The sequence below is a fragment of the Oncorhynchus gorbuscha genome, linkage group LG01 (assembly GCF_021184085.1).
Source record: "Oncorhynchus gorbuscha isolate QuinsamMale2020 ecotype Even-year linkage group LG01, OgorEven_v1.0, whole genome shotgun sequence".
Lineage (NCBI taxonomy): Eukaryota > Metazoa > Chordata > Actinopteri > Salmoniformes > Salmonidae > Oncorhynchus > Oncorhynchus gorbuscha.
The window spans coordinates 118,588,284-118,602,641 of record NC_060173.1 but is presented as its reverse complement, the minus strand read 5'-3'; the positions used below and the strand labels follow the sequence as shown (position 1 = coordinate 118,602,641).

At 48.6% G+C, this 14,358-nt stretch overlaps 1 protein-coding gene across 1 annotated transcript in view; it reads left to right on the top strand.

Annotated features, from left to right (window-relative positions):
- The window catches only part of LOC123992958 (alsin-like), a 23,266-nt gene extending 10,169 nt beyond the window's left edge, over positions 1 to 13,097 (top strand). Inside the window, exons 2-5 of the mRNA XM_046294672.1 lie at positions 3,415 to 3,573; positions 6,919 to 7,036; positions 9,779 to 9,936; positions 13,013 to 13,097. Of these exons, the coding sequence (XP_046150628.1) occupies positions 3,415 to 3,573; positions 6,919 to 7,036; positions 9,779 to 9,936; positions 13,013 to 13,097 (520 nt within the window). The remainder of the gene's footprint in view (positions 1 to 3,414; positions 3,574 to 6,918; positions 7,037 to 9,778; positions 9,937 to 13,012) is intronic.
- The last annotated feature ends 1,261 nt before the right edge of the window (positions 13,098 to 14,358 follow it).

The following is a 14,358-nucleotide window of genomic DNA, read 5'->3' as shown; positions in this document are numbered from 1 at the left end:
TACAGTGAGGCTGTCTGTGCTTTCACATTGAGGCTATCTGTAAGCCACAGTGAGGCTTTCTGTGTTTCTCTACAGTGAGGCTGTCTGTGTTTCTCTACAGTGAGGCTGTCTGTGTTTTCTCTACAGTGAGGCTTTCTGTGTCACAGTTCTCTACAATTAGGCTGCCTGTGTTTCTCTACAGTGAGGCTGTCTGTGTTTCTCTACAGTTAGACTGTCAGTGAGGTTGTCTGTGTTTTTCTCTACAGTGAGGCTGTCTGTGTTTTCTCTACAGTGAGGCTGTCTGTGTTTCTCTACAGTGAGGCTGTCTTGTGTTTCTCTACAGTGAGGCTGTCTGTGTTTCTCTACAGTGAGGCTGTCTGTGTTTCTCTACAGTGAGGCTGTCTGTGTTTTCTCTACAGTGAGGCTGTCTGTGTGAGGCTTTCTACAGTGAGGCTGTCTGTGTTTCTCTACAGTTAGGCTGTCTGTGTTTCTCTACAGTGAGGCTGTCTGTGTTTCTCTACAGTGAGACTGTCTGTGTTTTCTCTACAGTGAGGTTGTCTGTGTTTCTCTACAGTGAGGCTGTCTGTGTTTTCTCTACAGTGAGGCTGTCTGTGTTTTCTACAGAGGGGTTGTCTGTGCCCAGTGAGACTGTCTGTGTTTCTCTACAGTGAGGCTGTCTGTGTTTCTCTACAGTGAGGCTGTCTGTGTTTCTCTACAGTGAGGCTGTCTGTGTTTCTCTACAGTGAGGCTGTCTGTGTTTCTCTACAGTGAGGCTGTCTGTGTTTCTCTACAGTGAGGCTGTCTGTGTTTTCTCTACAGTGAGGCTGTCTGTGTTTCTCTACAGTGAGGCTGTCTTGTGTTTCTCTACAGTGAGGCTGTCTGTGTTTCTCTACAGTGAGGCTGTCTGTGTTTCTCTACAGTGAGGCTGTCTGTGTTTCTCTACAGTGAGGCTGTCTGTGTTTCTCTACATTGAGGCTATCTGTGTTTCTCTACAGTGAGGCTGTCTGTGTTTCTCTACATTGAGGCTGTCTGTGTTTCTCTACAGTGAGGCTGTCTGTGTTTCTCTACAGTGAGGCTGTCTGTGTTTCTCTACAGTGAGGCTGTCTGTGTTTCTCTACAGTGAGACTGTCTGTGTTTCTCTACAGTGAGGCTGTCTGTGTTTCTCTACAGTGAGGCTGTCTGTGTTTCTCTACAGTGAGGCTGTCTGTGTTTCTCTACAGTGTTTCTCTACAGTGAGGCTGTCTGTGTTTCGCTACAGTGAGGCTGTCTGTGTTTCTCTACAGTGAGGCTGTCTGTGTTTCTCTACAGTGAGGCTGTCTGTGTTTCTCTACAGTGAGGCTGTCTGTGTTTAGCTACAGTGAGGCTCTACTGTGTTTCTACAGTGAGACTGTCTGTGTTTCTCTACAGTGAGGCTGTCTGTGTTTCTCTACAGTGAGGCTGTCTGTGCTGTCTGTGTTTTCTCTACAGTGAGGCTGTCTGTGTCTGTGTTTCTATACAGTGAGGCTGTCTGGCTGTCTGTCTGTTTCTCTACAGTGAGGCTGTCTGTGTTTCGCTACAGTGAGGCTGTCTGTGTTTCTCTACAGTGAGGCTGTCTGTGTTTCTCTACAGTGAGACTGTCTGTGTTTCTCTACAGTGAGGCTGTCTGTGTTTCTCTACAGTGAGGCTGTCTGTGTTTCTCTACAGTGAGACTGTCTGTGTTTCTCTACAGTGAGGCTGTCTGTGTTTTCACAGTGAGGTTGTCTCTACAGTGAGGCTGTCTGTGTTTTTACAGTGAGGCTGTCTGTGTTTCTCTACAGTGAGGCTGTCTGTGTTTTCTCTATACAGTGAGGCTGTCTGTGTTTCTCTACAGTGAGGCTTTCTGTGTTTCTCTACAGGAGGCTGTCTGTGTTTCTCTACAGTGAGGCTGTCTGTGTTTCTCTACAGTGAGGCTGTCTGTGTTTCTCTACAGTTAGGCTGTCTGTGTTTCTCTACAGTGAGGCTGTCTGTGTTTCTCTACAGTGAGACTGTCTGTGTTTCTCTACAGTGAGGCTGTCTGTGTTTCGCTACAGTGAGGCTGTCTGTGTTTCTCTACAGTGAGACTGTCTGTGTTTCTCTACAGTGAGGCTGTCTGTGTTTCGCTACAGTGAGGCTGTCTGTGTTTCTCTACAGTGAGACTGTCTGTGTTTCTCTACAGTGAGACTGTCTGTGTTTCTCTACAGTGAGGCTGTCTGTGTTTCTGTGTTTCTCTACAGTGAGGCTGTCTGTGTTTCTCTACAGTGAGACTGTCTGTGTTCTGTGTTTCTCTACAGTGAGGCTGTCTGTGTTTCTCTACAGTGAGGCTGTCTGTGTTTCTCTACAGTGAGGCTGTCTGTGTTTCTCTACAGTGAGGCTGTCTGTGTTTTCTCTACAGTGAGGCTGTCTGTGTTTCTCTACAGTGAGGCTGTCTGTGTTTCTCTACAGTGAGGCTGTCTGTGTTTCTCTACAGTGAGGCTGTCTGTGTTTCTCTACAGTGAGACTGTCTGTGTTTCTCTACAGTGAGGCTGTCTGTGTTTCGCTACAGTGAGGCTGTCTGTGTTTCTCTACAGTGAGACTGTCTGTGTTTCGCTACAGTGAGGCTGTCTGTGTTTCTCTACAGTGAGACTGTCTGTGTTTCTCTACAGTGAGACTGTCTGTGTTTCTCTACAGTGAGGCTGTCTGTGTTTCGCTACAGTGAGGCTGTCTGTGTTTCTCTACAGTGAGACTGTCTGTGTTTCTCTACAGTGAGACTGTCTGTGTTTCTCTACAGTGAGGCTGTCTGTGTTTCTCTACAGTGAGGCTGTCTGTGTTTCTCTACAGTGAGGCTGTCTGTGTTTCTATACAGTGAGGCTGTCTGTGTTTTCTCTACAGTGAGGCTGTCTGTGTTTCTCTACAGTGAGGCTGTCTGTGTTTCTCTACAGTTAGGCTGTCTGTGTTTCTCTACAGTGAGGCTGTCTGTGTTTCTCTACAGTGAGACTGTCTGTGTTTCTCTACAGTGAGGCTGTCTGTGTTTCGCTACAGTGAGGCTGTCTGTGTTTCTCTACAGTGAGACTGTCTGTGTTTCTCTACAGTGAGGCTGTCTGTGTTTCGCTACAGTGAGGCTGTCTGTGTTTCTCTACAGTGAGACTGTCTGTGTTTCTCTACAGTGAGACTGTCTGTGTTTCTCTACAGTGAGGCTGTCTGTGTTTCGCTACAGTGAGGCTGTCTGTGTTTCCCTACAGTGAGACTGTCTGTGTTTCTCTACAGTGAGGCTGTCTGTGTTTCTCTACAGTGAGGCTGTCTGTGTTTCGCTGTGAGGCTGTGTGTTTCTCTACAGTGAGGCTGTCTGTGTTTCTCTACAGTGAGGCTGTCTGTGTTTCTCTACAGTGAGGCTGTCTGTGTTTCTCTACAGTGAGGCTGTCTGTGTTTCTCTACAGTGAGGCTGTCTGTGTTTCTCTACAGTGAGTTGGGCCGTCTAGCCGTATCCCCAGAGCAGAAGTGGAAGGCAGTGTTCTCAGAGTGTTGGAGCAGGCTGGGCTGTGAGGCCCCGGGACAGCCTGAGGAGAGAGTGATGGCCTGGGAAAACATCGCTGTTACACTCACCACAGGACGCAGAGACAGGTACACACACACACACACACACACACCTTGACAATTTTGCTTAACATTTAAACTGCAATTTTATATATACTGAACAAAAATATAAATATTTTCAAAGAGTTTACTGAGTTACAGTTCATTTAAGGAAATCAGCCAATTGAAATAATATTCATTAGGCCCTAATCTATGGATTTCACATGACTGGGCAGGGGCTCAGCCATAGGTGGGTCTGGGAGGGCATGGGCCCACCCACTGGGGAGCCAGGCCCAGCCAATCAGAATGAGTTTTTCCCCACAAAAGGGCTTTATTACAGACAGAAATACTCCTCAGGTTCATCAGCTGTCTGGGTGGCTGGTCTCAGACTATCCCGCAGGTGAAGAAGACGGATGTTGAGGTCCTGGGCTGGCGTGGTTACACCTGGTCTGTGGGGCTGGCGTGGTGACACCTGGTCTGTGGGGCTGGCGTGGTGACACCTGGTCTGTGGGGCTGGCGTGGTTACACCTGGTCTGTGGGGCTGGCATGGTGACACCTGGTCTGTGGGGCTGGCGTGGTTACACCTGGTCTGTGGGGCTGGCATGGTGACACCTGGTCTGTGGGGCTGGCGTGGTGACACCTGGTCTGTGGGGCTGGCGTGGTGACACCTGGTCTGTGGGGCTGGCGTGGTGACACCTGGTCTGTGGGGCTGGCGTGGTTACACCTGGTCTGTGGGGCTGGCCTGGTTACACCTGGTCTGTGGGGCTGGCGTGGTGACACCTGGTCTGTGGGGCTGGCGTGGTGACACCTGGTCTGTGGGGCTGGCGTGGTGACACCTGGTCTGTGGGGCTGGCGTGGTGACACCTGGTCTGCGGTTGTGAGGCCGGTTGGACGTACTGACAAATTCTCTAAAATGACGTTGCAGACGGCTTATGGTAGAGAAATGAACATTACATTCTCCGCCCAACAGCTCTGGTGGACATTCCTGCAGTCAGCATGCGAATTACACACAACCTCAAAACTTGAGACATCTGTTGTGTTTTGTGATATACACTTTACATGTTGCTTTTTATATTTTTTTGTTCAGTGTACTTTCATAGAATGTTTTAACGGGTACCAATCAGACGAGTCTTTAAGTCCTGTTGGGATCCTAAAGCAAAACAACCAAGGTGTTTGTGAGAGTCTCACCTTTCCACAGAGGGGTCATGACCTGTCTATCCCCGGGGTGAGGACCTGTCTGAGGGGTGAGGACCTGTCTGAGGGGTCATGTTAGTGTGTAGCCTGAACTGTTGGGACGTGAGAGTCTCACCTTTCCTGTCTAACCCTGGGGTAATGACCTGTCTAACCCTGGGGTAATGACCTGTCTAACCCCGGGGTAGGGACATGTCTAACCCCGGGGTGAGAACCTGTCTAACCCCGGGGTGAGGACCTGTCTAACCCCGAGGTAATGACCTGTCTAACCCCGGGGTAATGACCTGTCTAACCCCGGGGTAATGACCTGTCTAACCCCGGGGTAATGACCTGTCTAACCCCGGGGTAATGACCTGTCTAACCCCGGGGTAATGACCTGTCTAACCCCGGGGTGAGGACCTGTCTAACCCCGGGGTGAGGACCTGTCTAACCCTGGGGTAATGACCTGTCTAACCCTGGGGTAATGACCTGTCTAACCCCGGGGTGAGGACCTGTCTAACCCCGGGGTAATGACCTGTCTAACCCCGGGGTAATGACCTGTCTAACCCCGGGGTAATGACCTGTCTAACCCCGGGATGAGGACCTGTCTAACCCCGGGGTGAGGACCTGTCTAACCCCGGGGTGAGGACCTGTCTAACCCCGGGGTGAGGACCTGTCTAACCCCGGGGTGAGGACCTGTCTAACCCCGGGGTGAGGACCTGTCTAACCCCGGGGTAATGACCTTTCTAACCCCGGGGTAATGACCTTTCTAACCCCCGGGTATTGACCTGTCTAACCCCGGGGTGAGGACCTGTCTAACCCCGGGGAGGGGACCTGTCTAACCCCGGGGTAATGACCTGTCTAACCCCGGGCTGAGGACCTGTCTAACCCCGGGGTATTGACCTGTCTAACCCCGGGGTAATGACCTGTCTAACCCCGGGCTGAGGACCTGTCTAACCCCGGGGTATTGACCTGTCTAACCCCGGGGTGAGGACCTGTCTAACCCCGGGGTGAATACCTGTCTAACCCCGGGGTCATGACCCGTCTAACTCCGGGGTGAGGACCCGTCTAACCCCGGGGTATTGACCTGTCTAACCCCGGGGTGAGGACCCGTCTAACCCCGGGGCGAGGACCCGTCTAACCCCGGGGCGAGGACCCGTCTAACCCCGGGGCGAGGACCCGTCTAATAGTTTGTAGGCCAAACTGTCTCCTGGTCTGACAAACACCTCTCTTTCACCTTTCACCTCAGATGGGATGTCTCCTGGTCTGACAAACACCTCTCTAGTACTGTCACCTTTCACCTCAGATGGGATGTCTTCTGGTCTGACAAACATCTCTCTAGTTCGGTCACCTTTCACCTCAGATGGGATGTCTCCTGGTCTGACAAACACCTCTCTTTCACCTTTCACCTCAGGTGGGATGTCTCCTGGTCTGACAAACACCTCTCTAGTTCTGTCACCTTTCACCTCAGATGGGATATCTCCTGGTCTGACAAACACCTCTCTAGTTCTGTCACCTTTCACATCAGATGGGATGTCTCCTGGTCTGACAAACACCTCTCTAGTTCTGTCACCTTTCACATCAGATGGGATGTCTCCTGGTCTGACAAACACCTCTCTAGTTCTGTCACCTTTCACCTCAGGTGGGATGTCTCCTGGTCTGACAAACACCTCTCTAGTTCTGTCACCATTCACCTCAGATGGGATGTCTCCTGGTCTGACAAACACCTCTCTAGTTCTGTCACCTTTCACCTCAGATGGGATATCTCCTGGTCTGAAACACCTCTCTAGTTCTGTCACCTTTCACCTCAGATGGGATGTCTCCTGGTCTGACAAACACCTCTCTAGTTCTGTCACCTTTCACCTCAGATGGGATGTCTCCTGGTCTGACAAACACCTCTCTAGTTCTGTCACCTTTCACCTCAGATGGGATGTCTCCTGGTCTGACAAACACCTCTCTAGTTCTGTCACCTTTCACCTCAGGTGGGATGTCTCCTGGTCTGACAAACACCTCTCTAACTCGGTCACCTTTCACCTCAAATGTGAAAGTGCGACATCTGCGGATGCGGTGGACTGAGACCATCCAGACCATGCAAAAAAAAATATGTCTCTTGCTTTATGGGGATTTTTGTATTATGTTAATTTACACACCTGGATACACACCTGAACAAACACTCACGGTGCATGGTTTCTATAGTGATGGGTGTATGATGTCTGTCTCCAGTCCAGAGCTGCTGAGCAGGTCTCAGAGTCGAGTCCTGGAGAAGCTGGAGGTGATTCCTCAACATACAGGTCCAGTTACTGCTGGGGGGTATGACGTCATCCGACGATACCTCACCAAGGTGAATAACACACATTTTACACACCGTACTGTAGGTCAACAGGGTAGCAGACTGATATGGTCAAAAGCTGTCAAGGGTAGCAGACTGATAGGGTCAACAGCTGTCAAGGGTAGCAGACTGATATGGTCAACAGCTGTCAAGGGTAGCAGACTGATATGGTCAACAAGGGTAGCAGACTGATAGGGTCAACAGCTGTCAAGGGTAGCAGACTGATATGGTCAACAGCTGTCAAGGGTAGCAGACTGATATGGTCAACAAGGGTAGCAGACTGATAGGGTCAACAGCTGTCAAGGGTAGCAGACTGATATGGTCAACAGCTGTCAAGGGTAGCAGACTGATATGGTCAACAAGGGTAGCAGACTGATAGGGTCAACAGCTGTCAAGGGTAGCAGACTGATATGGTCAACAGCTGTCAAGGGTAGCAGACTGATAGGGTCAACAGCTGTCATGGGTAGCAGACTGATATGGTCAACAGCTGTCAAGGGTAGCAGACTGATAGCAGACTGATAGGGTCAGCTGTCAAGGGTAGCAGACTGATAGCAGACTGACAGCAGACTGACAGCAGACTGATAGCAGACTGATAGCAGACTGATAGGGTCAACAGCTGTCAAGGGTAGCAGACTGATATGGTCAACAGCTGTCAAGGGTAGCAGACTGATAGCAGACTGATAGGGTAGCAGACTGATATGGTCAACAGCTGTCAAGGGTAGCAGACTGATATGGTCAACAGCTGTCATGGGTAGCAGACTGATGTGGTCAACAGCTGTCAAGGGTAGCAGACTGATAGCAGACTGACAGCAGACTGATAGCAGACTGATAGGGTCAACAGCTGTCAAGGGTAGCAGACTGATAGCAGACTGATAGCAAACTGATAGCAGACTGACAGCAGACTGATAGCAGACTGATAGCAGACTGATAGGGTCAACAGCTGTCAAGGGTAGCACACTGATATGGTCAACAGCTGTCATGGGTAGCAGACTGATATGGTCAACAGCTGTCAAGGGTAGCAGACTGACAGCAGACTGATAGCAGACTGATAGGGTCAACAGCTGTCAAGGGTAGCAGACTGATATGGTCAACAGCTGTCAAGGGTAGCAGACTGATAGCAGACTGACAGCAGACTGATAGCAGACTGATAGGGTCAACAGCTGTCAAAGGTAGCAGACTGATAGGGTCAACAACTGTCAAGGGTAGCAGACTGATAGGGTCAACAACTGTCAAGGGTAGCAGACTGATAAGGTCAACAACTGTCAAGGGTAGCAGACTGATAAGGTCAACAGCTGTCAAGGGTAGCAGACTGATAAGATCAACAGCTGTCAAGGGTAGCAGACTGATTTGGTCAACAGCTGTCAAGGGTAGCAGACTGATATGGTCAACAGCTGTCAAGGGTAGCAGACTGATTTGGTCAACAGCTGTCAAGGGTAGCAGACTGATATGGTCAACAAGGGTAGCAGACTGATTTGGTCAACAGCTGTCAAGGGTAGCAGACTGATATGGTCAACAGCTGTCAAGGGTAGCAGACTGATATGGTCAACAAGGGTAGCAGACTGATTTGGTCAACAGCTGTCAAGGGTAGCAGACTGATATGGTCAACAGCTGTCAAGGGTAGCAGACTGATATGGTCAACAGCTGTCAAGGGTAGCAGACTGATATGGTCAACAAGGGTAGCAGACTGATTTGGTCAACAGCTGTCAAAGGTAGCAGACTGATATGGTCAACAGCTGTCAAAGGTAGCAGACTGATATGGTCAACAGCTGTCAAGGGTAGCAGACTGATATGGTCAACAGCTGTCAAGGGTAGCAGACTGATATGGTCAACAGCTGTCAAGGGTAGCAGACTGATATGGTCAACAACTGTCAAGGGTAGCAGACTGATAAGGTCAACAGCTGTCAAGGGTAGCAGACTGATAAGATCAACAGCTGTCAAGGGTAGCAGACTGATTTGGTCAACAGCTGTCAAGGGTAGCAGACTGATATGGTCAACAGCTGTCAAGGGTAGCAGACTGATTTGGTCAACAGCTGTCAAGGGTAGCAGACTGATATGGTCAACAAGGGTAGCAGACTGATTTGGTCAACAGCTGTCAAGGGTAGCAGACTGATATGGTCAACAGCTGTCAAGGGTAGCAGACTGATATGGTCAACAAGGGTAGCAGACTGATTTGGTCAACAGCTGTCAAGGGTAGCAGACTGATATGGTCAACAGCTGTCAAGGGTAGCAGACTGATATGGTCAACAGCTGTCAAGGGTAGCAGACTGATATGGTCAACAAGGGTAGCAGACTGATTTGGTCAACAGCTGTCAAAGGTAGCAGACTGATATGGTCAACAGCTGTCAAAGGTAGCAGACTGATATGGTCAACAGCTGTCAAGGGTAGCAGACTGATATGGTCAACAGCTGTCAAGGGTAGCAGACTGATATGGTCAACAGCTGTCAAGGGTAGCAGACTGATATGGTCAACAGCTGTCAAGGGTAGCAGACTGATATGGTCGCTGTCAAGGGTAGCAGACTGATATGGTCAACAGCTGTCAAGGGTAGCAGACTGATAGCAGACTGATATTCCCAGGATACCTAGTTGTGTTCCTACATGATACGCTAACAGATTGATACTGTTGTTGCGTAAGACTCTGTTCTTGCTAGATGATTTGTCTGTAGATGATTATTCTTCTTCCCCTCCATTGCACCTCTCTTCTCCATCATCATCATCATCCTCCTCCTCCCCTCGCCCTCCCCTATCCTTCTCCAGGCCTGCGAAACCCCCCTCCACCCTTTGGGGGGGTTACTGGAGACCCTAGTGACTGTGTACAGGATTACCTATATAGGGGTAGGATCTAACAGAAGGTTGCTACAACAGGCTGTGGAAGAGATCAGGTCCTACCTCAGACGGATCTTCCAGCTGGTCAGGTACAGTACACTAGATGTAGAGATACTACAGGTACAGGTACAGTACACTAGATGTAGAGATACTACAGGTACAGGACACTAGATGTAGAGATACTACAGGTACAGGACACTAGATGTAGAGATACTACAGGTACAGGTACAGTACACTAGATGTAGAGATACTACAGGTACAGGACACTAGATGTAGAGATACTACAGGTATAGGACACTAGATGTAGAGATACTACAGGTACAGGACACTAGATGTAGAGATGCTACAGGTACAGGACACTAGATGTAGAGATGCTACAGGTACAGGAAACTAGATGTAGAGATGCTACAGGTACAGGACACTAGATGTAGAGATACTACAGGTACAGGACACTAGATGTAGAGATGCTACAGGTACAGGTACAGAACACTAGATGTAGAGATACTACAGGTACAGGTACAGGACACTAGATGTAGAGATACTACAGGTACAGGTACAGGACACTAGATATAGAGATACTACAGGTACAGGACACTAGATGTAGAGATACTACAGGTACAGTACACTAGATGTAGAGATGCTACAGGTACAGGACACTAGATGTAGAGATACTACAGGTACAGGACACTAGATGTAGAGATGCTACAGGTACAGTACACTAGATGTAGAGATGCTACAGGTACAGTACACTAGATGTAGAGATACTACAGGTACAGGACACTAGATGTAGAGATACTACAGGTACAGGACACTAGATGTAGAGATACTACAGGTACAGGACACTAGATGTAGAGATACTACAGGTACAGGTACAGGACACTAGATGTAGAGATACTACAGGTACAGGTACAGAACACTAGATGTAGAGATACTACAGGTACAGGACACTAGATGTAGAGATACTACAGGTACAGGACACTAGATGTAGAGATACTACAGGTACAGGACACTAGATGTAGAGATACTACAGGTACAGGACACTAGATGTAGAGATGCTACAGGTACAGGACACTAGATGTAGAGATACTACAGGTACAGGTACAGGACACTAGATGTAGAGATGCTACAGGTACAGGACACTAGATGTAGAGATACTACAGGCACAGGACACTAGATGTAGAGATGCTACAGGTACAGGACACTAGATGTAGAGATGCTACAGGTACAGGACACTAGATGTAGAGATGCTACAGGTACAGGACACTAGATGTAGAGATGCTACAGGTACAGTACACTAGATGTAGAGATACTACAGGTACAGGTACAGGACACTAGATGTAGAGATGCTACAGGTACAGGACACTAGATGTAGAGATGCTACAGGTACAGGAAACTAGATGTAGAGATGCTACAGGTACAGGACACTAGATGTAGAGATACTACAGGTACAGGACACTAGATGTAGAGATACTACAGGTACAGGACACTAGATGTAGAGATACTACAGGTACAGGACACTAGATGTAGAGATACTACAGGTACAGGTACAGAACACTAGATGTAGAGATACTACAGGTACAGGTACAGGACACTAGATGTAGAGATACTACAGGTACAGGTACAGGACACTAGATATAGAGATACTACAGGTACAGGACACTAGATGTAGAGATACTACAGGTACAGTACACTAGATGTAGAGATGCTACAGGTACAGGACACTAGATGTAGAGATACTACAGGTACAGGACACTAGATGTAGAGATGCTACAGGTACAGTACACTAGATGTAGAGATGCTACAGGTACAGTACACTAGATGTAGAGATACTACAGGTACAGGACACTAGATGTAGAGATACTACAGGTACAGGACACTAGATGTAGAGATACTACAGGTACAGGACACTAGATGTAGAGATACTACAGGTACAGGTACAGGACACTAGATGTAGAGATACTACAGGTACAGGTACAGAACACTAGATGTAGAGATACTACAGGTACAGGACACTAGATGTAGAGATACTACAGGTACAGGACACTAGATGTAGAGATACTACAGGTACAGGACACTAGATGTAGAGATGCTACAGGTACAGGACACTAGATGTAGAGATACTACAGGTACAGGTACAGGACACTAGATGTAGAGATGCTACAGGTACAGGACACTAGATGTAGAGATACTACAGGCACAGGACACTAGATGTAGAGATGCTACAGGTACAGGACACTAGATGTAGAGATGCTACAGGTACAGGACACTAGATGTAGAGATGCTACAGGTACAGGACACTAGATGTAGAGATGCTACAGGTACAGTACACTAGATGTAGAGATACTACAGGTACAGGTACAGGACACTAGATGTAGAGATGCTACAGGTACAGGACACTAGATGTAGAGATACTACAGGTACAGGACACTAGATGTAGAGATACTACAGGTACAGGTACAGGACACTAGATGTAGAGATACTACAGGTACAGGTACAGGACACTAGATGTAGAGATACTACAGGTACAGGTACAGGACACTAGATGTAGAGATGCTACAGGTACAGGTACAGGACACTAGATGTAGAGATGGTACAGGTACAGGACACTAGATGTAGAGATACTACAGGTACAGGTACAGGACACTAGATGTAGATATACTACAGGTACAGGTACAGGACACTAGATGTAGAGATACTACAGGTACAGGACACTAGATGTAGAGATACTACAGGTACAGGACGCTAGATGTAGAGATACGTTCTGTCTCCCCTCATCCTCTCTCTGTTGTCCAGGTTTCTGTCTCCCCTCATCCTCTCTGTTGTCCAGGTTTCTGTCTCCCCTCATCCTCTCTGTTGTCTAGGTTTCTGTCTCCCCTCATCCTCTCTGTTGTCCAGGTTTCTGTCTCCCCTCATCCTCTGTTGTCCAGGTTTCTGTCTCCCCTCATCCTCTCTGTTGTCCAGGTTTCTGTCTCCCCTCATCCTCTGTTGTCCAGGTTTCTGTCTCCCCTCATCCTCTCTGTTGTCCAGGTTTCTGTCTCCCCTCATCCTCTCTGTTGTCCAGGTTTCTGTCTCACATCATCCTCTCTGTTGTCCAGGTTTCTGTCTCACCTCATCCTCTCTGTTGTCCAGGTTTCTGTCTCACCTCATCCTCTCTGTGTTGTCCAGGTTTCTGTTCCCTGACCTCCCTGACGAGGGAGGTGTTATTCACCCTGACCCCAAAGGATCCTCAGAAACAGACCAGCAAGGGTGAGTCTACACGTTATACTTTTTACACATTATACGGCCTCTACAGTCCCAGTCATGGTACTGCAATCGCAATATGATAGACGTTATATTACTGTATATAGTGCATGGCTTTGTTAGTGTTTATTGTCACACAGTTTAATAATATTTTTGGACCATCAAAGTTCCATCAAACACCATGTTGGGTGTGACTGGCTAGAATAGGGAGTCTGTCTTGGTCAGATCAGTCTGTCTTGGTCAGATCAGTCTGCCTTGGGTCTTGGTCAGATGAGTCTGCCTTGGTCAGATGAGTCTGCCTTGGTCAGATGAGTCTGCCTTGGTCAGATGAGTCTGCCTTGGTCAGATCAGTCTGCCTTGGTCAGATCAGTCTGCCTTGGTCAGATCAGTCTGCCTTGGTCAGATCAGTCTGCCTTGGTAAGATCATTCTGCCTTGGTCAGATCATTCTGCCTTGGTCAGATCAGTCTGCCTTGGTCATATGAGTCTGCCTTGGTCAGATGAGTCTGCCTTGGTCAGATGAGTCTGCCTTGGTCAGATCAGTCTGCCTTGGTCAGATCAGTCTACCTTGGTCAGTCTGCCTTGGTCAGATCAGTCTGCCTTGGTCAGATCAGTCTGCCGTGGTCAGATCAGTCTGCCTTGGTCAGATCAGTCTGCATTGGTCAGATGAGTCTGCCTTGGTCATATCAGTCTGCCTTGGTCAGTCTGCCTTGGTCAGATCAGTCTGCCTTGGTCAGATCAGTCTGCCTTGGTCAGATGAGTCTGCCTTGGTCAGATGAGTCTGCCTTGGTCAGATGAGTCTGCCTTGGTCAGATGAGTCTGCCTTGGTCAGATGAGTCTGCCTTGGACAGTCTGCCTTGGTCAGATGAGTCTGCCTTGGTCAGATCAGCTTCCTGTATTCAGTCTTTTTACTTCTGTATATTAATATGTTAATAATAATAATATAATTAGTCCCCTTCCTCTGTGTGAATCCCTCCTTTCCACCGTCTGTCTGCCTGTCTGTCTGTCTCTGCCTGTCTGTCTGTCTGTCTGTCTGTCTGTCTGTCTGTCTGTCTGTCTGCCTGCCTGTCTGCGTGTCTGTCTGCGTGTCTGTCTGTCTGTCTGCCTGTCTGTCTGCGTGTCTGTCTGCGTGTCTGTCTGCGTGTCTGTCTGTCTGTCTGCCTGCCTGTCTGTCTGCGTGTCTGTCTGTGTGTGTCTGTCTGTCTGCGTCTCTGTCTGTCTGTCTCTGTCTGCGTGTCTGTCTGCGTGTCTGTCTGCGTTTCTGTCTGCGTGG